Source organism: Dryobates pubescens, chromosome 19, assembly GCF_014839835.1.
Source record: "Dryobates pubescens isolate bDryPub1 chromosome 19, bDryPub1.pri, whole genome shotgun sequence".
NCBI classification, from domain to species: Eukaryota; Metazoa; Chordata; class Aves; order Piciformes; family Picidae; genus Dryobates; species Dryobates pubescens.
In genome coordinates this window covers 1799775-1822255 of record NC_071630.1, presented here as the reverse complement: position 1 = coordinate 1822255, position 22481 = coordinate 1799775, and the positions used below count along the sequence as shown (strand labels likewise).

At 59.6% G+C, this 22481-nt stretch overlaps 1 protein-coding gene across 1 annotated transcript in view; it reads right to left on the bottom strand.

Moving 5' to 3' along the window:
• The window catches only part of COG4 (component of oligomeric golgi complex 4), a 33343-nt gene that overhangs the window by 2619 nt on the left and 8243 nt on the right, over positions 1-22481 (bottom strand). Inside the window, exons 7-16 of the mRNA XM_054170190.1 lie at positions 19779-19936; positions 19110-19168; positions 16536-16669; positions 13922-14040; positions 12192-12358; positions 10313-10478; positions 7466-7528; positions 6226-6342; positions 2714-2806; positions 779-862 (exon numbers count right to left, since the gene is read on the bottom strand). Of these exons, the coding sequence (XP_054026165.1) occupies positions 779-862; positions 2714-2806; positions 6226-6342; positions 7466-7528; positions 10313-10478; positions 12192-12358; positions 13922-14040; positions 16536-16669; positions 19110-19168; positions 19779-19936 (1160 nt within the window). The remainder of the gene's footprint in view (positions 1-778; positions 863-2713; positions 2807-6225; positions 6343-7465; positions 7529-10312; positions 10479-12191; positions 12359-13921; positions 14041-16535; positions 16670-19109; positions 19169-19778; positions 19937-22481) is intronic.

Below are 22481 nucleotides of genomic sequence, written 5' to 3'. Positions count from 1 at the left end.
ACCCAACAGAGCTTGGCCCCCTCCCCTTGCCCCCCAGCCCTCAGCTAGTGATAGACATTGATCAGATCCCTCTCAGCCTTCTCCTCTCCAGACTGAACAGCCCCAGGGCTCTCAGTCTCTCCTCACAGGGGAGCTGCTCAAGTCCCCTAATCATCCTCCTGGCTCTCCCTTGGGCTCTCTCCAGCAGGTCTCTGTCTCTCTGGGACTGGGGAGCCCAGAACTGGACACAGGATTGCAGCTGTGGTCTCAGCAGGGCAGAGCAGAGGGGGAGAATAACCTCCCCAGCCCTGCTGGCCACTCTTTCCTTGCTGCACCCCAGGACCCCATTGGCTCTCTTGGCCCCCAGGGCACATTGCTGGCCCATGCAGATCTTGCTGCCCACCAGCACTCCAAGGTCTTTCTCCATGGAGCTGCTTTCCAGCAGGGCTGTTCCTATCCTGTCCTGGTGCCTGCTGTTGTTCCTCCCTAGATGCAGGGCCCTGCACTTGTCCTGACTGAGCTTCAGGAGCTTTGCCAGCACAGCCTGAGGGGGGTGTCAGCCACACCCCCCCCCCCCCCCCAGTTTTGGATCACCAGCAGACTTGCTGAGGGCACACAGAAGAGCACCAACAGCAGAGACCCAGGCTGCAAAGAGGCATTGAGAACCCAGGGGGGGCAAAGGGCTGGACTGGCTCTCCAAGAGCCCTCTGAGGCACCAGAGGACAGCTCTGCCCATGGGAGGGGCTGGGAGATGCAGCTGGAATTCGAGCCCAAGCCTGCCAGGGGCCCCTCTCCTCACCTTGAACTCTGTCATCTGCTGCTCCAGGTTGACGATGAACTGCTGCACCCAGGGGTCGTTGGCTTCGTAGTCACTGAACTCCTCCTGACATTGAAACACAGAAAGGCTTCCTGATGGAGCCTGCCCTGAAGAGCCCCTCCTGGAGCCCCTCTGCCCCCCTTCCCTGGTTTCCTCAAGCTCTTCTCCAGCCAAGGCCTGGCTGCAGAGCAAGTTACAATAGGATAGGACAGGATAGAATAGAACAGGACAGGAGAGAATAGGATAGGACAGGTTGGAAAAGACCTCTGAGACCATCAAGCCCAACCTATCACCCAGCACCTCGTGACAGCTAAACCATGGCACCAAGAGCCTCATCCAGGCTCTTCCTCAGCACCTCCAGGGATGGGGACTCCACCACCTCCCTGGGCAGCACAGCCCCAGGGCCAATCTCTCTTGCTGGGAAGAATTTCTTCCTAACATCCAGCCTGAAGCTCCCCTGGCACAGCTTGAGACTGTGTCCTCTTGTTCTGGGGCTGGGTGCCTGGGAGAAGAGACCAACCCCCACCTGGCTCCAACCTCCCTGCAGGGAGTTGCAGAGAGCAAGAAGGTCTCCCCTGAGCTTCGTCTTCTCCAGGCTAAGCAACCCCAGCTCCCTCAGCCTCTCCTCCCAGGGCTGTGCCCCAGACCCCTCCCCAGCTTTGTTGCCCTTCTCTGGACACCTTCCAGCAGCTCAACCTCTTTCCTGACCTGAGGAGCCCAGAGCTGGACACAGGACTCAAGGTGTGGGTATGGTGCTGCTGCTCTGTGCTGAGGAAACAGTGGAGGACTGAGGGGAAAGGAGGCAGTGGCTGCTCCAGCAGTGCAGCTGAGCAGAGGAGAAGGGAGAAGAAGGGAGGGCAAAGCAGGGCTGGGAGTAGGGCAGGGAGTGCAAAGCAGATCCAGGAGCAGGGCAGGGAGGGCAAAGCCGAGCTGGGAGCAGGGCAGGGAAGGCTCAGCCCGGCCGGGAGCCGGGCGGGGAGGGCAAAGCAGAGCCGGGAGCAGGGCAGGGAGGGCAAAGCCGAGCCGGGAGCAGGGCAGGGAAGGCTCAGCCCGGCCGGGAGCCGGGCGGGGAGGGCAAAGCAGAGCCGGGAGCAGGGCAGGGAAAGCTCAGCCCGGCCGGGAGCCGGGCGGGGAAGGCTCGGCCGGGCCGGGAGCGGGGCGGGGAAGGCTCGGCCGGGCCGGGAGCGGGGCGGGGAGGGCTCGGCCGGGCCGGGAGCGGGGCGGGGAGGGCAAAGCCCGGCCGGGAGCGGGGCGGGGAGGGCTCGGCCCGGCCGGGAGCGGGGCGGGGAAGGCTCGGCCCGGCCGGGAGCGGGGCGGGGAGGGCAAAGCCCGGCCGGGAGCGGGGCGGGGAGGGCAAAGCCCGGCCGGGAGCGGGGCGGGGAGGGCTCGGCCCGGCCGGGAGCGGGGCGGGGAGGGCAGAGCCAGGCCGGGAGCGGGGCGGGGAGGGCAGAGCCCGGCCGGGAGCGGGGCGGGGAGGGCAAAGCCCGGCCGGGCGCGGGGCGGGGAGGGCAGAGCCCGGCCGGGAGCGGGGCGGGGAGGGCAAAGCCCGGCCGGGAGCGGGGCGGGGAGGGCAGAGCCCGGCCGGGAGCGGGGCGGGGAGGGCAGAGCCCGGCCGGGAGCGGGGCGGGGAGGGCAGAGCCCGGCCGGGAGCGGGGCGGGGAAGGCTCGGCCCGGCCGGGAGCGGGGCGGGGAGGGCTCGGCCCGGCCGGGAGCAGGGCAGGGAAGGCTCAGCCCGGCCGGGAGCCGGGCGGGGAGGGCAAAGCAGAGCCGGGAGCAGGGCGGGGAGGGCAAAGCCCGGCCGGGAGCGGGGCGGGGAGGGCAAAGCCCGGCCGGGAGCGGGGCGGGGAGGGCTCAGCCCGGCCGGGAGCGGGGCGGGGAGGCAGAGCCGGGCTGGGAGCAGAGCATGCTGAGCCTCACCTCCTCGATGTTGTGGGAGACGGAGAGGAAGAGGTTGATCCAGGGCTTCACTTGGGGTTTGATGGCTGTGCTGTTCAGCTCGTTGAGCCCTTCCTGAGCGGGGACAGGAAGAAGAGAGGGTTGTGCCAGGCTGTCCTGACTCTGCCTCCCATCCTCAATGCAAGCTGGGGACAGGAGGCTGAGCCCACAAGCCCCAGATCTCTGCCAGGGGACCGGGGATGCCCAGAGATGTGGTGGGGGCCCCATCCCTGGACACATTCAAGGTCAAGCTTGATGGGGCTCTGAGCAATCTGCACTAGTTGGAGGTGTCCCTGCTGACTGCAGGGTGGTTGGAGGAGATGATCTTTGAGGGTCCCTTCCAACCCAATGCCTCCTGTGATTCTGTGCCTCTGAGGGCACCACAGCAGCAAGAGGAGGAAGGATGTTGGCCCAGCAGCTGCCCTTGTGCGCATCTGCAGCCTGCCCTGAAGGGCTCCCTGCCCACACAGCTCCCAGAGGTTTCCTGGCAGGAGAGAGGCTTCCACTTCCCTTCCCACCAGGGCAGAGAAGGACACACAGACAACAGCCAGGGGGAGGCAGTGATTGCACTCAACCTCCAGCTCAGCTAAAAGGAGGCTAAAAGCTGGAACCACAGCTGGTCCCCTGCATTAATCATGAGCCCAGCACATCCCAGCTGCCCCCCCAGCAGCAGGGTGTCAGCAAAGGCTGCCTCTGGCTGCTTCAGTGCTGAGAGAGCTCATTGAAAGCCTTCTCCTGCCACCCACCCCCCTGTGGCTCAGCAGGAGGCCCAGAAAGCTTCCCCAGCATGAAGCTCTCCAGGTACCTGCTGCTGCCTGGCATTTGTTGGGAGGTTTTAACTCAAACTGGCATTTCTGAGCAGGCCCTGCTGGCATTTGTCCTTTCCCAAGGCAAACTGAATGTGTGTGTGTGTGACTCAGGCAGCAGAGGAGCTCTGCTGCTCAGCCTCTTGATTGCTCTGCAGCTGGTGGAGCCTGGCTGGAGGGTTTTACTCCTTTATTGATGAGCTCTTTGGTTTCCTTGCTGACCACAGGCCTCAAGAGGGTTTGCTAGCAGCAGCAGCATGGAGGCACCTGGCTGCAGGCAGCTGCAGAGCCAAGCAAAACCAGGCTGGCCCCTCTGAAGTACAAAGCTGATGGCAAGCCTGGGTCCAAATAGTCCCTTTTAGACCATCAGCATCACAGCACTGTTGGGCTTGGCAGAGACCTCCAAGATCATCCAACCCAACCCTACCTTGGCCCTCAAACCCTGCCCCCAGGTGCCATGGCCACACATTTCTTGAGCACCTCCAGGGATGGTGTCTCTCCCACCTCCCCCTTCCACTGCCTGACCAGAGCAGGCTGGAAGAGACTTTTAAGCTCATCCAATCCAACCACACCCTCCAGCACCACCATCTCTGTGGCTTTTATACCCCTCCAGGGATGATGATTCAACCCTCTGCCAGGTCTGGACAACCCTTCCAGTGGAGAGCTGGCTGAGTGCTTGGCTTTTCCCCTCCCCCCCAGCAGGAGTCCTAGGTCCTCCTGCTCCTCTCTCTGCCACAGAGCACTGTGAAGTTTCAAGGCCCCAGGCCCCAGCATGCCACACAAGAGTGGAATTAGCCAGAGAGTCTTCTGCTCCATGCCAAGGAGTGTTTCCCTTTGGGAAAGGAGGTGAAAGCTGAGAGAAGAGCAACTCTTCTCTACCACCAGCCTGTCCTGACTGCTACCTAGCAAGGCTCTGGACAACTTGGCAATGTGATGTGTCAGGGGGGAGGATGCAGGAGGAGGTCTACTCAGCACTGGTGAGGCCACAGCTTGAATCCTGGGCTCAGTTTTGGGGCCTTCTCTCCAAGAAGGACATTGGGGAGTTGGAAGATGCCCAGACAAAGGCAGCAAAGCTGGGGAAGGGCCTGGAGAACAGGGCTGGGGAGAAGCAGCTGAGGGAGCTGGGGGTGTTCAGCCTGGAGAGGAAGATGCTGAGGGAAGGCCTCCTTGCTCTCTACAGCTCCCTGAAAGGAGGCTGGGGTGAGGTGGGGGTTGGTCTCTTCTCCCAGGTGATAGGAGGAGAGGAAATGGCCTCCAACTGCACCAGGGGAGGTTCAGGTTGGAGATTAGGAAGAGCTTCCTCACTGAAAGGGTCACCAGGCACTGGCCCAGGCTGCCCAGGGAGGTGGTGGAGTCACCATCCCTGGAGGTGTTTGAAAGCTGTTGGGTTTGAGGAGCTTCAGGACAGGGTCCAAGAGTTGTGCAGAGGGAGATGCTGGGTTGGGGTTGGGCTTGGTGCTCTTCAGGCCTTTTCCAACCAAGTCATTCTGAGGGAGATGGAGACACCATGAGCATTTCTTCCCCTGAAAGTGCTGCACCAAATACAGCCCTGTGCTGAGAGCAGACAAATGGAGCAATGCTCCTTCTGGCTCTGCAGCTGCTCTCAGTGCAGTTTAGGTAGCTGCCAGCTGCTGTGGCTGTGCAAACAGGCTGCATCCATTTCCATGCCTCAGCCCTCCCTCATTTACTCCCCTCTGCACCCCCAACTGGAGCCAGATGTGGCCCAGGCCCTGGGCTGAAAGGATTGACACCAAGCTGGGGGCAGGAGCTGAGCTGGAAGAGGGGAGGAGAGCTCTGCAGAGGGACCTCAACAGGCTGGGCAGAGGGGCAGGGGCCAAGGGCAGGAGATTGAACACAGCCAAGTGCCAGGGGCTGCACTTTGGCCACAGCAACCCCAGGCAGTGCTGCAGGCTGGGGGCAGAGTGGCTGAGAGCAGCCAGGCAGAGAGGGAGCTGGGGGGAGTGGTGGAGAGCAGCTGAACAGGAGCCAGCAGTGTGCCCAGGGGGCCAAGAAGGCCAAGGGCAGCCTGGCCTGCAGCAGGCAGAGTGTGGCCAGCAGGAGCAGGGAGCTGATCCTGCCCTGTGCTCAGCACTGCTCAGGCCACACCTTGAGTCCTGTGTCCAGCTCTGGGCTCCTCAGGTCAGGAAAGAGGTTGAGCTGCTGGAAGGTGTCCAGAGAAGGGCAACAAAGCTGGGGAGGGGTCTGGGGCACAGCCCTGGGAGGAGAGGCTGAGGGAGCTGGGGTTGGAGCCTGGAGAAGAGGAGGCTCAGGGGAGACCTTCTTGCTCTCTGCAACTGCCTGCAGGGAGGTTGGAGCCAGGTGGGGGTTGGGCTCTGCTCCCAGGCAGCCAGCACCAGAACAAGAGGACACAGTCTCAAGCTGTGCCAGGAGAGGTTCAGGCTGGATGTTAGGAAGTTCTTCCTAGCAAGAGAGATTGGCCATTGAGATGTGCTGCCCAGGGAGGTGGTGGAGTCCCCATCCCTGGAGGTGTTTAGGAAGAGCCTGGCTGAGGCCCTTGGTGCCATGGCTGAGTTGATTAGGTGGTGCTGGGGGAGAGGTTGGGCTGGGTGATCCCAAAAGTCTTTCCCAACCTGGTTAATTCTGCATTCTGATTTCCTGCCTGAGCTCTCCCTGAAAACAATGTCCAGGCAGTGCTGGAGGCCAGGAGTAGGTCAGCAGGAGACTCACCTGCAGCAGGTCCCTGAACTTGCTGGAGACAGCAGCCATGTCAGACAGGCAGCTCTCAATCTTGGCCTGGGCCTGCTCACCCCCAAAGCCTTGGCTCAGCAGCTTGCTGCAGTCACTCTGCAGGGAAGAGATCAGCAAGCTGCAGATGAATAACCCAGGGAGTGCCCTGCCCTGCCCTGCCAGTCACTGAGCTCTGCCCCCAGGACAGGAGAGAAACTCCTGAGCCTGTGAAATCAGAAGCTGCTGCTCCAGAGGGGCAGAGGCCAGCAAGAAGCAGAATGTTAGGGGTTGGAAGGGACCTCCAGAGATCATCCAGTCCAACCCCCCATGCCAGAGCAGCAGCACCCAGGGCAGGCCACACAGGAACACACCCAGAGGGGTTTTGAGTGTCTGCAGAGCAGGAGACTCCCCAACCTCTCTGGGCAGCCTGCTCCAGGGCTCTGCCACCTTCACAGTGAAAAGGTTTCTCCTTCTGGTCCTGTGGCACCTCCCCTGCTCCAGCTTGCCCCCAGTGCCCCTTGTGCTGTGCTTGGATATCCCTGAGCAGAGCCTGGCTCCAGCCCTGCACATCTTGACCCCCAGCAATGAGGGCAGCCCTCAGGCTCCTCTGCTCCAAGTCCCTCAGCCTGTGCTCACAGGGAGATGTTCCACTGCCTGCAGCAGCTTGGTGGCTCTGGGATGGACTCTCTCAAGCAGTTCCCTGAGGTCCTACTTGAGCTGAGGGGCCCAGAACTGGACACAATATCCCAGATGTGGCCTCAGCAGGGCAGAGCAGAGGGACAGGAGAACCTCTCTGACCTACTAACCACAGCCCTCCTAATCCACCCCAGGATGCCCTCAGCCTTCTTGGCCACAAGGGCTCATTGCTGGCTCATAGACATCCTTCTGGCCACCCAGGACCCCCAGGTCCCCTTCCCCTGCAGTGCTCTCCTAACAGGCACATCAGAAAGGAAGGAAAGGAAGGCAGGGGCTACCAGCACTGAAGCACCACAACCTCTGAGTGATCCCCATGGCCATCCACTGCCTCCCAGCCTGTGCCAGGTTGGGCATGCTGGAGGAACTGCTATTGCCAGCTGTTAGCATCAGGCCAGCCCTACAATTGCTTTCCTAAGGCAAAGGCCTCAGGAATTTTGGGCACAGGGAAGTCCAGCTGGCTCACCTGGGCCCCCTCCCCCACCCCCCAAGGGAAGGCATTACCAATTTGGCTAAGGAAACAGCAGTAACAGAAGTCCAACTGCACCTCCAGAGTCTTCTTCAGGGTCATGATGTTTTCACTGCAGACCTCCACGTTGTTTAATGTCACCTGGAAACAAAGCAAACCAAACCAAACTAAAGCCAGGCAGACCTGGTTGGACTTCCCCAGCAGCTCAGACACTCAGCTCCAAGTGCAGCCATTGATGGGGACAGAGGGGACACCGTGTGCTCAAAGCCCTGCAGAGGCACAGAGCTGCAGGAGGCTGAAGCACAGGGACTCACATGTGCCTGGCCCATGGCAGGATGGGGTTGGAGCTAGCTGATCCTTGAGGTCCCTTCCAACCCTGAGTCCCTGATGTCAGCTAGCTCAGGTCCCTGCCCCTGGAGCTTAGAAGTTCCCTTCCAAGCCAAACAGCTCTGGGATTCCAGTGCAGGGTTTGAGACACCTGCCTCCTTTTTTCCTCCTTATTTAGTTGATGAGGCCTTGAGCAACCTGGGCTAGTGGGAGGGCTCCCTGCACCTGCAGGGGAGTTGGAACTGGATGATAGAATACATAGAATAAACCAGGTTGGAAGAGACCTTCAAGATCATCACGTCCAACCCATCAACCAATCAAACACCACCTAAACAACTAACCCACGGCACCAAGCACCCCAGCAAGTCTCCTCCTGAAAACCTCCAGTGATGGTGACTCCACCACCTCCCCAGGCAGCCCATTCCAATGGCCAATCACTCTCTCTGTGTAGAACTTTTTCCTAACATCTAGCCTGAACCTCCCCTGGCACAGCCTGAGACTGTGTCCTCTTGTTCTGGTACTGGCTGCCTGGGAGAAGAGACCAACATCCGTCTGTCTACAGCCTCCCTTCAGGGAGTTGCAGAGAGCAATAAGGTCTCCCCTGAGTCTCCTCTTCTCCAGGCTAAGCAACCCCAGCTCCCTCAGCCTCTCCTCACAGGGCTGTGCCCCAGACCCCTCCCCAGCTTTGTTGCCCTTCTCTGGACACCTTCCAGCAAGTCAACCTCCTTCCTAAACTGAGGGGCCCAGAACTGGACACAGGACTCAAGGTGTGGCCTAACCAGTGCAGTGTACAGGGGCACAATGACCTCCCTGCTCCTGCTGGCCACACTCTTCCTGATGCAGGCCAGGATGCCATTGGCCCTCTTAGCTGCCTGGGCACACTGCAGGCTCCTGTTCAGCCTACCATCAACCAGCACCCCCAGGTCCCTCTGCCTGGCTGCTCTCAGCCACTCTGCCCCCAGCCTGTAGCACTGCCTGGGGTTGCTGTGGCCAGTGTGCAGAACCTGGCACTTGGCTGTGTTCAATCTCATGCTGTTGGCCTCTGCCCATCTGCCCAGCCTGTTGAGGTCCCTCTGCAGAGCCTCTCTACCCTCCAGCAGCTCAACTCCTGCCCCCAGCTTGCTGTCATCAGCAAATTTACTGATGATGGACTCAGTGTCCTCGTCCAGATCATCAATGAAGATGTTACAGAGCATGGGGCCCAGCACTGCTCCCTGGGGCACACCACTGGTGCCTGGCTGCCAGCTGGCTGTGGCACCATTCACCACCACTCTCTGGGCTCAGCCTCCAGCCAGTTCCTAACCCACTGCAGTGTGCTCCCATCCAAGCCAGGGGCTAACATCTTGGCCAGGAGGCTTGAATCTTGAAGGTCCCTTCCAATCCAAACCATTCCATGGTCATTCTGCTTCCAACCCTGCCTGTGGCAGACAGGCTGCAGCCTCAGCCTTCTGTGGCAGTGTGATGAAGAGCAGCAGCCCAGGAGTGGCAGGAGGGGGATGGTTCTTAAGCAGCAGCATGGGAGGAAGGTGGTTTTTGTTCTCTAGGCAGGAGGAACCAGCACCCCTCCTGCCACATGAGCATCTGTTCTGCATGGAACAGGCTGTTCTCTACCTGCTGAAGCTTGAACTGAATGTCAGGGCAAGGCTGGGGGGGGTGGGAGGTTGTGAAGGCAAAGGAAATGAGGCAAGCTGACAGGTGACTGAGGAGCTCCAGCAGGAGAACTGACACTTTAAGCACTCCTGCTTCAAGAAACCCAGAAACCTGCAACCAAGAAGTTAATGAAATGGAAAAATTCAGTCCCTCCTCCTCCCCCCTCTGCTGCCAGCTCTCCTTGCACAAAGTCTCAAGGAGCCTCCAGCACTGGGTGTTCACAGCAGGCTCATGGAGACAAGTCAGGGTCAGCCAGCACCTCTCAGATCTGCTCAACCCAGCAGGGCTGGCTGAGAGGAGAGACCACATCCAGAGCTGCTCACCCACCGAGGTCATCTCTACAGCATCCCGGCAGGGAGAAGGATGCTTTGTGCTGCAGAGGACAGCAGTGACAGCCCTCCAGATGCTCTCCAAGGGGTCTCTAAAGCACACTGCCACGTTCTGGCCTGCCCCAGCATTCAGAGGGCAAGGCAAGAGGAGGATCTTGCAAGGCCAAGCAGGGCAGACAACCCTGCTCTAACAGAAACTCCCTCTGACAAGTGAGAATGAAGGAGCCCTGAGCCTGGGCCAGGAAACTTTCCTCCACAGGAAGGTATGGAGGAGATGCTCTCTCACCACCTCTGCACAGAGCCTGTGAAGAACAGGACTGATGCACACCTCAGAAGAGCCCAGGCTCTTCCCCAGCCTTGGGGAAAGCATCATGGCAGCAGCCTGGGAGGCAGTCCCAGCATGATGCTTGCACAGGCCTGGTCTGGAAGCCCTACAAACACCAGGCCAGGTAGAAGCATCTACCAGCCAGCCAAGAAGCCAGGCCACCCAGCACACCTGAGGAGGCTTTCAGGGGCTCTGAAGCTGTGCTAGCTGCACCAATCCTGTTCCCAAGAGGCCCCCCCATTGCCTCTCCCCTCACCCCAACCCATCCTCCACCAGAGCATCCACCAAACCCACCAGAAAAGACTGCTTGGCCTCGTCGGTGCTTTCGATGCCTTTGGTGTCGAACTTGCCCTGCTGCAGGCTGCTGTGCATGATGTTCACAGCACTGGTCACCCCTCTCTGGAAGTCCTGGAAGGTGGTGGCTGGAAAGCCCTGCTTCAGCTTGTTGTGCAGAACCTCCCTGGGAGGGCAAAGAGAAGACAGCAGGGGCTCAGAGCGAGCCCCAGCAGAGCTGCGCTCCGGGCCGGGAGGCAGCAGCGCGGCTGAGCTGTGACCTCAAGGAGGTGAGAGGAAGCTCACAGCAACAGGGGAGGGCTAAGCACTCAGCTCCTGACACCATGCAAAGGCTGAAAGAGAAACACAACCTCATCCCCCCCCACCTTCTGAGCTTTCCCCCTCCCTGGAAGTGTTTAAAGCCAGGTTAGACAAGGCCCTGAGCAGCCTGGGCTGGTGGGAGGTGTCCCTGCCCATGGCAGTGGGGGTTGGGACTGGCTGAGTTTGAAGGTCCCTTCCAACCCAACCCCTTTTGTGATCCCCAAAGAATAGACTAGACTAGACTAGAATAAACCAGGTTGGAAGAGACCTCAAGGATCATCGAGTCCAACCCATCAACCAATCCAACACCACCTAAACAACTCACCCATGGCACCAAGCACCCCATCAAGTCTCCTCCTGAACACCTCCAGGGATGGGGACTCCACCTCCTCCCCAGGCAGCACATCCCAATGGGCAATCACTCTCTCTGGGTAGAACTTCTTCCTAACATCCAGCCTAAACCTCCCCTGGCACAGCTGGAGACTGTGTCCTCTTGTTCTGCTGCTGGGGGCCTGGGAGAAGAGCCCAACCCCCACCTGGCTACAACCTCACTTCAGGGAGTTGGAGAGCAAGAAGGTCACCCCTGAGTCTCCTCTTCTCCAGGCTAAGCAACCCCAGCTCCCTCAGCCTCTCCTCACAGGGCTGTGTTCCAAGCCCCTCACCAACTTTGTTGCCCTTCTCTGGACACCTTCCAGCAAGTCAACCTCCTTCCTAACCTGAGGAGCCCAGAGCTGGACACAGGACTCAAGGTGTGGCCTAAGCAGTGCAGTGTACAGGGGCAGAATGACCTCCCTGCTCCTGCTGGCCACACTCTTCCTGCTGCAGGCCAGGCTGCCCTTGGCCCTCTTGGCTGCCTGGGCACACTGCAGGCTCCTGTTCAGCCTACCATCAACCAGCACCCTCACGTCCCTCTCTGCCTGGCTGCTCTCAGCCACTCTGCCCCCAGCCTGCAGCACTGCCTGGGGTTGCTGTGGCCAAAGTGCAGCCCCTGGCACTTGGCTGTGTTCAATCTCCTGCCCTTGGCCCCTGCCCCTCTGCCCAGCCTGTTGAGGTCCCTCTGCAGAGCCTCTCTACCCTCCAGCAGCTCAGCTCCTGCCCCCAGCTTGCTGTCAGCTGCAAATTTCCTGCTGATGGACTCAATGCCCTCCTCCAGATCATCAATAAAGAGCATGGACTTTGCTGCAGCTGCCTGCTGTCTTCAGCCTGTTTCCCACTTCCATGCTGGGATGAGAATCAGGGGCAGGACAAGCTCTGCAGCTCACCCCACGGAGCTCAGGTCGCAATCCAGAGGTGGGGGCGGGGGGGGGGACTGTGTACCACCAAGCAGGGTAGGACCCCAATGTTCTGTGGTGCCCCAGGGATTTGGGGGGGGGCCATGCAATTCCTTGTTCTGTCTGCCTCACAGGTGATCACCCCACCCCTGTGAGGAAAAACTCAGCCCAGCTGCAGCCTGCCACACCACACCTGCTGCTGCTTCCTGCGAGAGGGCAAAGCCAGAGGCTCAAAGGGAAGATCCCCTGAGAGCAAACCCTGGAGGGAAGGCAGGTGGAGGCAGGCCCCAAAGGTGTGCTTCCATTACCTGAAGTCAGACTCCAGCTCAGTGGTGGAGTGGTTGATCATGGCACAGAGGCAGTCGATGCTGGAGCTGGACAGAGCACGCCCGATGCACTTCTTCACGATGTAGAACACGTCGTCCACCATGCTGGAGGTGAGCTGCCCCTTCTCACAGCTGTCCATGGCTACAGCCTGCAAAGGAAGCTGCCTCAGGGCCCCCCCCTCACAGCAGCACTGAGAGCTAACTGCCAGCCTGGCCCTTTCCCCCTCAGCTGAGCTGTACCAGGGCTGTGAGCTGGCACCACGGTTCCCAGCAGCCCACGGGCCTGGAGGATTTGACTCTGGGAGAGCCCCTGGGGTGTGCCTGGAGGCAGAGCTCACACCCAACCAATTGCCTCTCCAGGCCATGGAGACAAAAGACCTTCCCAACAGCTGCAAACCTGCCATGTGCTCTATTCACAGAATCAGAGAAGCAATAGCAAGCAGGAAAGGCTTCCTGCTGAGGGCTGCAGCAGGAAGAGGGAATTCAGAGAATCAGTCAGGTTGGAAGAGGCCTCAAGGATCACCAAGTCCAACCTGGCACCCAGCACCTCCTGACTACAAACCATGGCACCAAGGGCCACATCCAATCCCCTCTTGAACACCTCCAGGGATGGGAACTCCACCACCTCCCTGGGCAGCACATCCCCAGGGCCAACAACTCTCTCAGGGAAGAACTTTCTCCTCCCCTCCAGCCTGAACCTCCCCTGGCACAGCTTGAGGCTGTGTCCTCTTGTTCTGGGGCTGGGGGCCTGGGAGAAGAGCCCAACCCCCACCTGGCTCCAACCTCCCTGCAGGCAGTTGCAGAGAGCAAGAAGGTCTCCCCTGAGCCTCCTCTTCTGCAGGCTCCAACCCCAGCTCCCTCAGCCTCTCCTCCCAGGGCTGTGCCCCAGACCCCTCCCCAGCTTTGTTGCCCTTCTCTGGACACCTTCCAGCAGCTCAACCTCTTTCCTGACCTGAGGAGCCCAGAGCTGGCCACAGGACTCCAGCTGTGGCCTGAGCAGTGCTGAGCACAGGGCAGGATGAGCTCCCTGCTCCTGCTGGCCACACTCTGCCTGCTGCAGGCCAGGCTGCCCTTGGCCTTCTTGGCCCCCTGGGCACACTGCTGGCTCCTGTTCAGCTGCTCTCCACCACTCCCCCCAGCTCCCTCTCTGCCTGGCTGCTCTCAGCCACTCTGCCCCCAGCCTGCAGCACTGCCTGGGGTTGCTGTGGCCAAAGTGCAGCCCCTGGCACTTGGCTGTGTTCAATCTCCTGCCCTTGGCCCCTGCCCCTCTGCCCAGCCTGTTGAGGTCCCTCTGCAGAGCTCTCCTCCCCTCTCCCAGCTCAGCTCCTGCCCCCAGCTTGCTGCCAGCTGCAAACTCACTGCTGAGGGACTCCATCCCCTCCTCCAGATCATCAATGAGGAGATTGATCAGGCTGGGGCCCAGCACTGCTCCCTGGGGCACACCACTGGTGCCTGGCTGCCAGCTGGCTGTGGCACCATTCACCACCACCCTCTGGGCTCAGCCTCCAGCCAGTTCCTCACCCAGCTCAGAGCTGCTGTCCCAGCCAGGGGCTGACAGCTGGGCCAGGAGTTTGCTGTGGGGGGATGGTGTCAAAGGCCTTGCTGAAGTTGTTCTACCCCCACACCCTCCCTCCCTAGGGAAGCTCAGAGAGGACTGTGGAGCACAAGCAGAGGTCTCAGCTGCCAGCAGAGACTGCAGGTCTGAGCCCTACCTTGTTGACAGTCTCCCTCATGAAGTATTCCTCCATGGTGATGTAGTAGCCAATGAGCTCCTGCATGGTGCAGCTCAGCAGACAATTGTTGAGGAGCTTGTCCAGGTATTTCTGATGCTCTGCAGAACACAACAGGGAGCATTCAGCAGGGCCCAAGCACCAGAAAGCAGCTCCACCTCATCCCCTTTGCTGCCTGTCTCCTGGGCACCCAAAGGACACCCACCTGCAGAGCCCAAGCTGGAACAAATCACAGCCTCAGCTGTGGAGCTGGAAGTGCTGAGCTGACTCTTGCAGGTGACAAAAGCCATTTCCAGAGCTCCCTGGGGTATCAGAACCCTGAGCCTTCACCTTGAGGATTCAGAGCTTCACAGATTGCATTGGCTTGGGAGGAAGCCTCCAAGGGCCTCCTGTCCAACCCCCCTGCAGGCAGCAGGGGCAGCTCCAGCTGCAGCAGGCTGCCCAGGGACACAGCCAGGCTGAGCTGGAAGGGCTGCAGGGATGGAGCCTCCACCACCTCCCTGGGCAGCCTGGGCCAGGCTCTCCCCAGCCTCCCTCTGCACAGCTTCCTCCTCAGCTCCAACCTAACTCTGCCCTGCTCCAGCTCCAAACCATTGCCCCTGGGCCTATCCCCACAGCCCCTTCTCAGCAGTCCCTGCCCAGCCTGCCTGCAGCTGCCCTGCAGCTCTGCAGCTGCAGCTCTCAGCTCTGCCTGCAGCCTTCTCTGCTGCAGGCTGCACAGCCCCAACCCTCCCTGCCTGGCCCCAGGGCAGAGGTTCTGCAGCCCTCTGCTCATCTCTGTGGCCTCCTCTGGCCCCTCTCCAGCAGCTCCAGGTCTCTCTTGTGCTGGGGGCTGCAGACCTGGCCCCAGCCCTGCAGGGGAGGTCTCCCCAGAGCAGAGCAGAGGGGCAGGATCCTCTCTCTCCAGCTCTGGCCACCCTGCTCTGGCTGCAGCCCAGGCTGCCCTTGGCCTCCTGTGCTGCCAGTGCCCAGTGCTGGCTCCTGCCCAGCTGCTCCCCCAGCCCCAGCACCCCCAAGGCCTTCTCTGCAGGGCTGCTCTCAGGCTCATCACCCCCTAGCCTGGACTGATGTCCAGAGTTGCCCTGACCTAGGTGCAGGACCTTGCACTTTGCCTTATCAAACCTCTTCAAGATCTGCTCAGCCCACCTCCCCAGCCTGCCCAGGTCCCTCTGGATGACATCTCATCCTTCAAGGCTTACCAACCACACCCCCCAGCTTGGTATCCTCAGCCAACCTGCTGAGGGTGCCCTCAATTTTCCTGCCTGTATCACTGAGGAAGATACTGAAGAGCACTTGTGCCCAACACAGACCCAAGAGAGGGACAGCACCTGGCAGCCAGCCCCATCTGGAACCACTGACCACTACCTTTTGGGCCATCATAGATTCAATGAGGTTGGAAAAGACCTCAGGGATCATCAAGTCCAACCTGTCACTCAACACCTCCTGACTACCACTTGTGTTTAACATCTTGATTGATGACCTTGATGAAGGCAGAGAGTTGTGTCAGCAGTAAGCTGGCACAGGACACCAAGTTAGGTGGAGTGCTGAGCTGCACCAGGGCAGGGAGGCTCTACAGAGGGACCTGGACAGACTGGATCCATGGCTTCAAGGATGAGCTCCACCAGGGCCAAGGGCCAGGGCCTGCACCTGGGGCACAACAACCCCAAGCAGTGCTGCAGGCTTGGGGCAGTGTGGCTGGAGAGCTGCTGGCAGGATGGGACCTGGGGGCTCTCATGGCCAAGCAGCTGAACAGCAGCCAGCAGTGTGCCCAGGGGGCCAAGAGAGCCAAAGGCTTCCTGGCTGGGCTCAGCAATGCTGTGTCCAGAGCAGCAGGGAGGGGATTGTGCCCTGGGGCTCAGCTCTGGGGAGGCCACACCTGCAGTGCTGTGCCCAGTGCTGGGCAGCTCAATCCAAGAGAGCTGTGGAGGTGCTGGAGCCAGGGCAGAGCAGGGCAGGGAAGCTGGGAAGGGCCTGGGGAAGAAATCTGCTGGAGAGAGCCTGAAGGAGCTGGGGATGGTCAGGGAGAGACAGAGGAGGCTGAGGGGAGACCTCACTGCTGCCTGCAGCTCCCTGAGAGGAGGTGGTGGAGAGGCTGCTGCTGGACTCTCCTCCCAGGTAATTATCATAGAATCAATAAGGTTGGAAGAGACCTCAAGGATCACCAAGTCCAACCTAGCACCCAACACCTCAGGACTATTAAACCATGGCTCCAAGTGCCACCTCCAATCCCCTCTTGAACACCTCCAGGGCTGGGGACTCCACCACCTCCCTGGGCAGCACATCCCAAGGGCCAACAACTCTCCCTGGGAAGAGCTTTCTCCTCACCTGTGCCTGCAGTGACCAAAGGGCCCTACCTTTCCTCAGGGACCTCTTTCCTTGTGCTCTGCAGTCACTCCTAACATTGGTTTTCCCTGCTAGAGGCAACAATCAGTGCTGAAAGAGAGCTTTTGGGGGTGGAGGAGGCCACGTTCCCACAATCCTCTTTCCACAGAGCTCCCCCAAAGCACAGCCTGGGTTACTCTGCTCTGCCACTGAGCCCAGGGATACCTCCACTTGTAGCTGCAAGGAGCAGGGAGCTTGCCAGTCAAGCTGTTACCTTGCTTTACCTCCTCTGAGGCCATGGAGTCTCCCACCTCGAAGTCAGCAGTGATTCTTCTCTTGATGAACCTCAGGTAGAGCTCGCTGCGGGCGTTCATCAGGGTCACCTCTGTCAGAATGGGGTCAAGCTCCCTGGGAGGGACACAGCAGCAAGGCTCAAGACCACAAAAGGAGAGGCTGAAAGTGTGCCCTGCTGTTTTCCTCTGAGGTGACCCCTGCCCCTTTGCTGGAATTGTCAGGCTTGGAAGGCAGCTCAAGGCTCAGCCAGCTCCAACCTCCCCCCCCTGCCATGGGCAGGGACACCTCACACCAGGGCAGGTTGCTCACAGCCACCTCCAGCCTGGCTGCAAACACCTCCAGGCATCAGGAGGAGGCTTCCACCACCTCCCTGGGCAGCCTGGGCCAGGCTCTCATCACCCTCCTGAGCAACAACTTCTTCCTAAGGTCTAATCTCAATCTCCCCTCCTCTAGTTTGGAGAAACTTCCTCTGGATAAGCTTTCTTCTCCTTGGCACAGTCTTGTTTCCTCCTCCTCCTGTTCCATCTGGAGCTGTGGGGATCTCACTGAGCTTCTAAGTGACCTGAGGTGTTGCAGATCATAGAACTTCCCCAGTTGGAAGAGAGCCTCATCATCCAGCCCACCCAGCAACCCAGCACCACTGAAGCATAGAATCAGCACTAGATTGTCAGGGCTGGAAGGGAGCTCCAGGCTCAGCCAGCTCCAAGTCCCCTGCCCTGGGCAGGGACACCTCACCCCACAGCAGGTTGCTCACAGCCACCTCCAGCCTGGCTGCAAACACCTCCAGGACTGAGGAGGAGGCTTCCACCACCTCCCTGGCCAACAACTTCCTCCTCACAGCCAATCTCCAGCTCCTCACTTCTCCTTTTGCTCCATCCCCCCCAGTCCTATCCCTCCCTGACACCCTCCGAAGTCCCTCCCCAGCTTTCTTGCAGCCCCCTGCAGATCCTGGAAGGCCACAATTAGGTCTCCTCAGAGCCTTCTCCTCTCCTGGCAGGGGGTGGTCAGAACTGGCTGAGCCTTGAGGTCCCTTCCAATTCTCTGACTCTTAAACATGAGACCAAGAAAACCTCAGACAATGCAGAGCAGAGTGGCCAGAGATGGACTCTCCTCCACAGAAGGCCCTTACAAATCCCTGCTCAAAGCTTCACCACACTTGAGTGGGCCAAGGAAGCTCTGAGCTTCATTTCAGGGATGACAAAGCAACAGCAGAGGAAACCTGGGGAGCATGCAGTGAGTCAGAGCAAAGGAGGAAGTGGCTCTCTGCTGAGATAATGAGTGGTGCAGGCTGGCAGACAAGAGCTGGCTTGAGGAACTGTTCTTTGAAGGCAATGATTTGAAGGCTCTGCAGTGCCAGGAGGGCTGGGTGGACTTCCAAGTGGCCTTCCTCAAGGGCTATGCAAATACTTCAGATAAGAAAGAAAGGAGGGAGATGGAAAGCACCTCAGAGAGTCACAGAGTGCCAGGGGCTGGAAGGGACCTCCAGAGATCAGCCAGTCCAAACCCTCTGCCAGAGCAGGAGCACCCAGAGCAGGGCACACAGCCACACATCCAGGTGGGCCTTGAGTACCTCCAGAGAGGGAGACTCCACAGCCCCCCTGGGCAGCCTGCTCCAGGCCTCTGTCAGCCTCACAGGGGAAGAAATCCTTCCTCCTCCTTCCATGCAACTTCCTCTGCCTCAGCTTCCCCCACTGCCCCTTGTGCTGGCATTGGGCAGCACCCAGCAGAGCCTGGCTCCAGCCTCTGGGCATCACCACACACAGCTTTAGCAACAGCAGTGAGGTCACCCTCAGGCTCCTCCTCTCCAAGCTCCAGAGCCCTCAGCTCCCTCAGGCTCTTCTCAGCAGGGAGATGTTCCACTGCCTTCATCATTTCTGTGGCTCTGTGCTGGACTCCCTCCAGCAGTTCCCTGAGGCCCTTCTTGACCTGAGGGGCCCAGAACTGGACACAAGACTCCAGATGCAGAGGGGGAGGAGAACCTCTCTCAAGTTCCTCACCTCAGCCCTTCTAATCCACCCCAGGGTGCCCTTGGCCTTCCTGGCCACCAGAGCACATTGCTGGCTCATGCTCAACCTCTCATCCACCAGGACCCCCCCCCCGCCCCCCCAGGTCCTTTTCCCCTTCACTGCTCTCCAAGCAGGTCAGCTGAAGAGGAAGAAACTGATGAGGCAGAGTGGCTGCAGCAGCAGATTAAACAACCCCCAAAGATTTAGTCCTGATTCTGTCAGAAATTATCTGCCCAGGGAGCTGCTCTGCTTGGAGGGGCTGCACTCTGCCCATCCAGAGGCAATTAAAGCCTCAGCCCTTGCTGTGCCAGCTCTCCCAGCAAGCTTTAGGGGGGGGCCAAGGCTGAGGGAGTAATGAGTAAGCAAAATAAAGCACCAGCTCAGAAGCTGCCTTGATGGAAGGGCAGTGAAGGGCACCCAAGAATTGCCTCCTGTGCTTTGGCAGCCACAAAGCCCCTGGAAGATCAGGGGAGTTATCTAAATGCTAAGCAGTGTTAATGACAGCTCAAGAGGGGAAGGTTAGAGAGCAGAGAGAGGTTTGTTTGTACCTTGGTTCAATCTTCTCTGCAGAAGAGCTTCTCATCATGCTGCTCTGCACTTGCTGGAACTGCAATCACACACACACAAAAAGGGCAGAGAGAGAGAGCTGCTGGGGGTGACATTTCTCCTGCTGCAGCCTAGGGAGATGCTTGCTCAGAGAGGAAATGTTTTGCAAGAGGCACTGCCAGAGAAGGCAGCTTGCATCAGTTCACCTCCTCTCCTCCAAGGCAGAGCTCAGCCTGCTTGGAAGGGTGGTGGGATGAGAACTCCAAGAGAGGTATCAGGGCCAGGAGAGTGGGCAGGGTGCACTGAAAGCATCCCACAGCCCTGCAGAGCAGTGAACCCCTTCCTGGCAACACTCTAGGTCGAGTCTGGGGCTCTGAGCAAGCTGCTGTGGTTGAAGAGGGCCCTGCTGACTGCAGGGGGGCTGGGACTAGATGACTTAGGAAGGCTCCTTCCAACCCCAACCACCCCGTGGTTCTCTGATCCCATGCTCCCAGGGAATCCTCTGCAACAGAAGGGACAGCTCCAGGCTGGACCCAGGGCACAGGAGGAGTAAAGCCAGGCTCCTCCCAGTACACAAGGTCAAACTTTGCCACCCCTGTGGCAGTCAGAGCCCCAGGGAGCTTGCTGGAGGTGCCAGGGGGTGGCACCAGGTAGCACCACCCCCCTCTTACCTGCCTGTGATAGTCCCTCTCTTTCATGAACTTGTCCACCACCTTCTCCACCTGCCTGTCACACTCTGCCTGGAGGTGCTTGATGAGGGTGTAGAGCCTGCCTGGCCCATAGTAGGTCTCCACAATGGGCTGGTGGGTCTCCACAACACGAGCAATGCCTGCAGGCAGAGGGGCAGCAGGGAGGAGACTCAGCCAGGAGCTCCCATTCCAGATGAACCCACAGCTCAGCCTTGCAGGTCCAAAGGCAGCCCCCAGCAGGTGCTCATTCCCTCCCTAGATGATCACTTGAGGCCGTCCAGGCTGGCTGAAGGGCTGTCACTAGCACCCCTGCTTCCCTCTGCATCTCCCCTCTGCCAACATGGGTTTAGGAAGGGCAGGTCCTGCCTGAGCAGCCTGATCTCTTTCCATGCCCAGGGCACTGCCTGGTGGCTGTGGGGCAGGCTGTGGATGTGGTCTGCCTGGACCTCAGCAAGGCCTTTGCCACCATCCCCCACAGCAAACTCCTGGCCAAGCTGTCAGCCCCTGGCTGGGACAGCAGCTCTGAGCTGTGTGAGGAACTGGCTGGAGGCTGAGCCCAGAGAGTGGTGGTGAATGGTGCCACAGCCAGCTGGCAGCCAGGCACCAGTGGTGTGCCCCAGGAGCAGTGCTGGGCCCCAGCCTCTTTAACATCTTCATTGATGATCTGGATGAGGGCATTGAGTCAGCCATCAGCAAATGTGCAGCTGACAGCAAGCTGGGAGCAGATGTTGGTCAGTTAGAGGGCAGAAGGGCTCTGCAGAGGGACCTTGCCAGGCTGGGCAGAGGGGCAGAGGCCAACAGGATGGCATTCAACAAGTCCAAGTGCCAGGGGCTGCACTTTGGCCACAACAACCCCAGGCAGTGCTGCAGGCTGGGGGCAGAGTGGCTGAGAGCAGCCAGGCAGAGAGGGACCTGGGGGTGCTGATTGACAGCTGCCTGAACAGGAGCCAGCAGTGTGCCCAGGTGGCCAAGAAGGCCAAGGGCATCCTGGCCTGCATCAGGAAGAGTGTGGCCAGCAGGAGCAGGGAGCTCATTGTGCCCTGTGCTCAGCACTGCTCAGGCCACACCTTGAGTCCTGTGTCCAGTTCTGGGCCCCTCAGTTTAGGAAGGACATTGAGAGACTTGAAGGTGTCCAGAGAAGGGCAACAAGGCTGGGGAGAGGCCTTGAGCACAGCCCTGGGAGGAGAGGCTGAGGGAGCTGGGGTTGCTTAGCCTGGAGAAGAGGAGGCTCAGGGGAGACCTTGCTCTCTGCAACTCCCTGAAGGGAGGCTGTAGCCAGGAAGGGGTTGGTCTCTTCTCTCTAGCAACCAGCCCCAGAACAAGAGGACACAGTCTCAAGCTGTGCCAGGGGAGGTTTAGGCTGGAGGGGAGGAGAAAGTTCTTCCCAGAGAGAGTTGTTGGCCCTTGGGATGTGCTGCCCAGGGAGGTGGTGGAGTCCCCATCCCTGGAGGTGTTCCAGAGGGGATTGGATGTGGCACTTGGTGCCATGGTCTGGCCATGAGGTCTGTGGTGCCAGCTTGGCCTGGATGATCTTTGAGGTCTCTTCCAACCTTGGTGATACTACACCTTCCCTCCTCTCTGCTGCTCACTGTGAAGCTGCAGTGCAGAGGAGATCTCTCATCTGCTCTCCCACCTTTCTCCTGTGTGTCAGCTGCCCTCCTGCCCAGCAAGACACAAGCTAGGAAGCTTCCACAGAAGCTAAAGCAGGGAAGGGACACAGCTACCACCCAAACCCTGCCAGGAGAATCAGCCTAGGGAAAGCTCTGCCCTGCTCTGTGGCACACAGAGAGCAAGCACCAGTGAAGGGAAGACCTCCTTGCTGAAGCAGCTCCTCTCCAAGGAGCTCTCTCTCAACAACATTGCTTTCTTCTCACAAACTGCCTCCCCTCCAAGACTGAGGGAAGCTCTTCCCCTTCTGAGGCTCCTGCCAAGAAAGCCTGGGCAAGCCCTGCAGCAGCAAGGCTGCCAGGCTGGGAGAGTGACTTGGCAGTGCTGCAGCCTGGAATGATAGCAGGCTTTAATTAGAGCAGCTGGTTAATGACCACAGGAGCTCAATGACTGCCTTGGGTTGCATTCCCCACAGAGAATTCCTCTTCCCTTTCAAGCTGCCATGGTCCTCCTTGAAGAGCCAGGCCTGGAGGCATCAGCAGCCTCAAGGGATCCAGTGGGTTTGTCTGGGGGAGCTGCACAGCTGAAGAAGCCTCCAGGGAGCAGCCATTTGGTCTGAGGATGCAAGAGGACAGGAAGAGGCTCCTTGCTCCTGGAGGAAGCCAACAAAGCCTTCACAAATCCACCCTGTGGCAGCACAGGCTGCAGGGAGGAAACTTTGCTTCTTGTGAGGCCCTCTCCTGGCTGGGAAATATCACAGAATGGCTCAGGTTGGAAGGGACCTCAGAGATCCTCTCCTCCAACCTCCCCACCATGGGCAGGGACACCTCTCAGCTAGACTCAGCAGCTCAAGGCCTCACCCAACCCGGCCTGGAACACCTCCAGGCAGGAGGCAGCCACAGCCTCCCTGGGCAGCCTGTGCCAGACTCTCACCACCCTCATACTCAAGAACTTCTTCCTAAGCTCCAATCTAACCCTGCTCTGCCTCAGCTTCAAACCCTTGGCCTGGCTCTAGACCCCCTCAGGAGAAGTCTCTCTGCAGCCTCCCTGCAGGATCCCTTCAGGCACTGCCCTGCA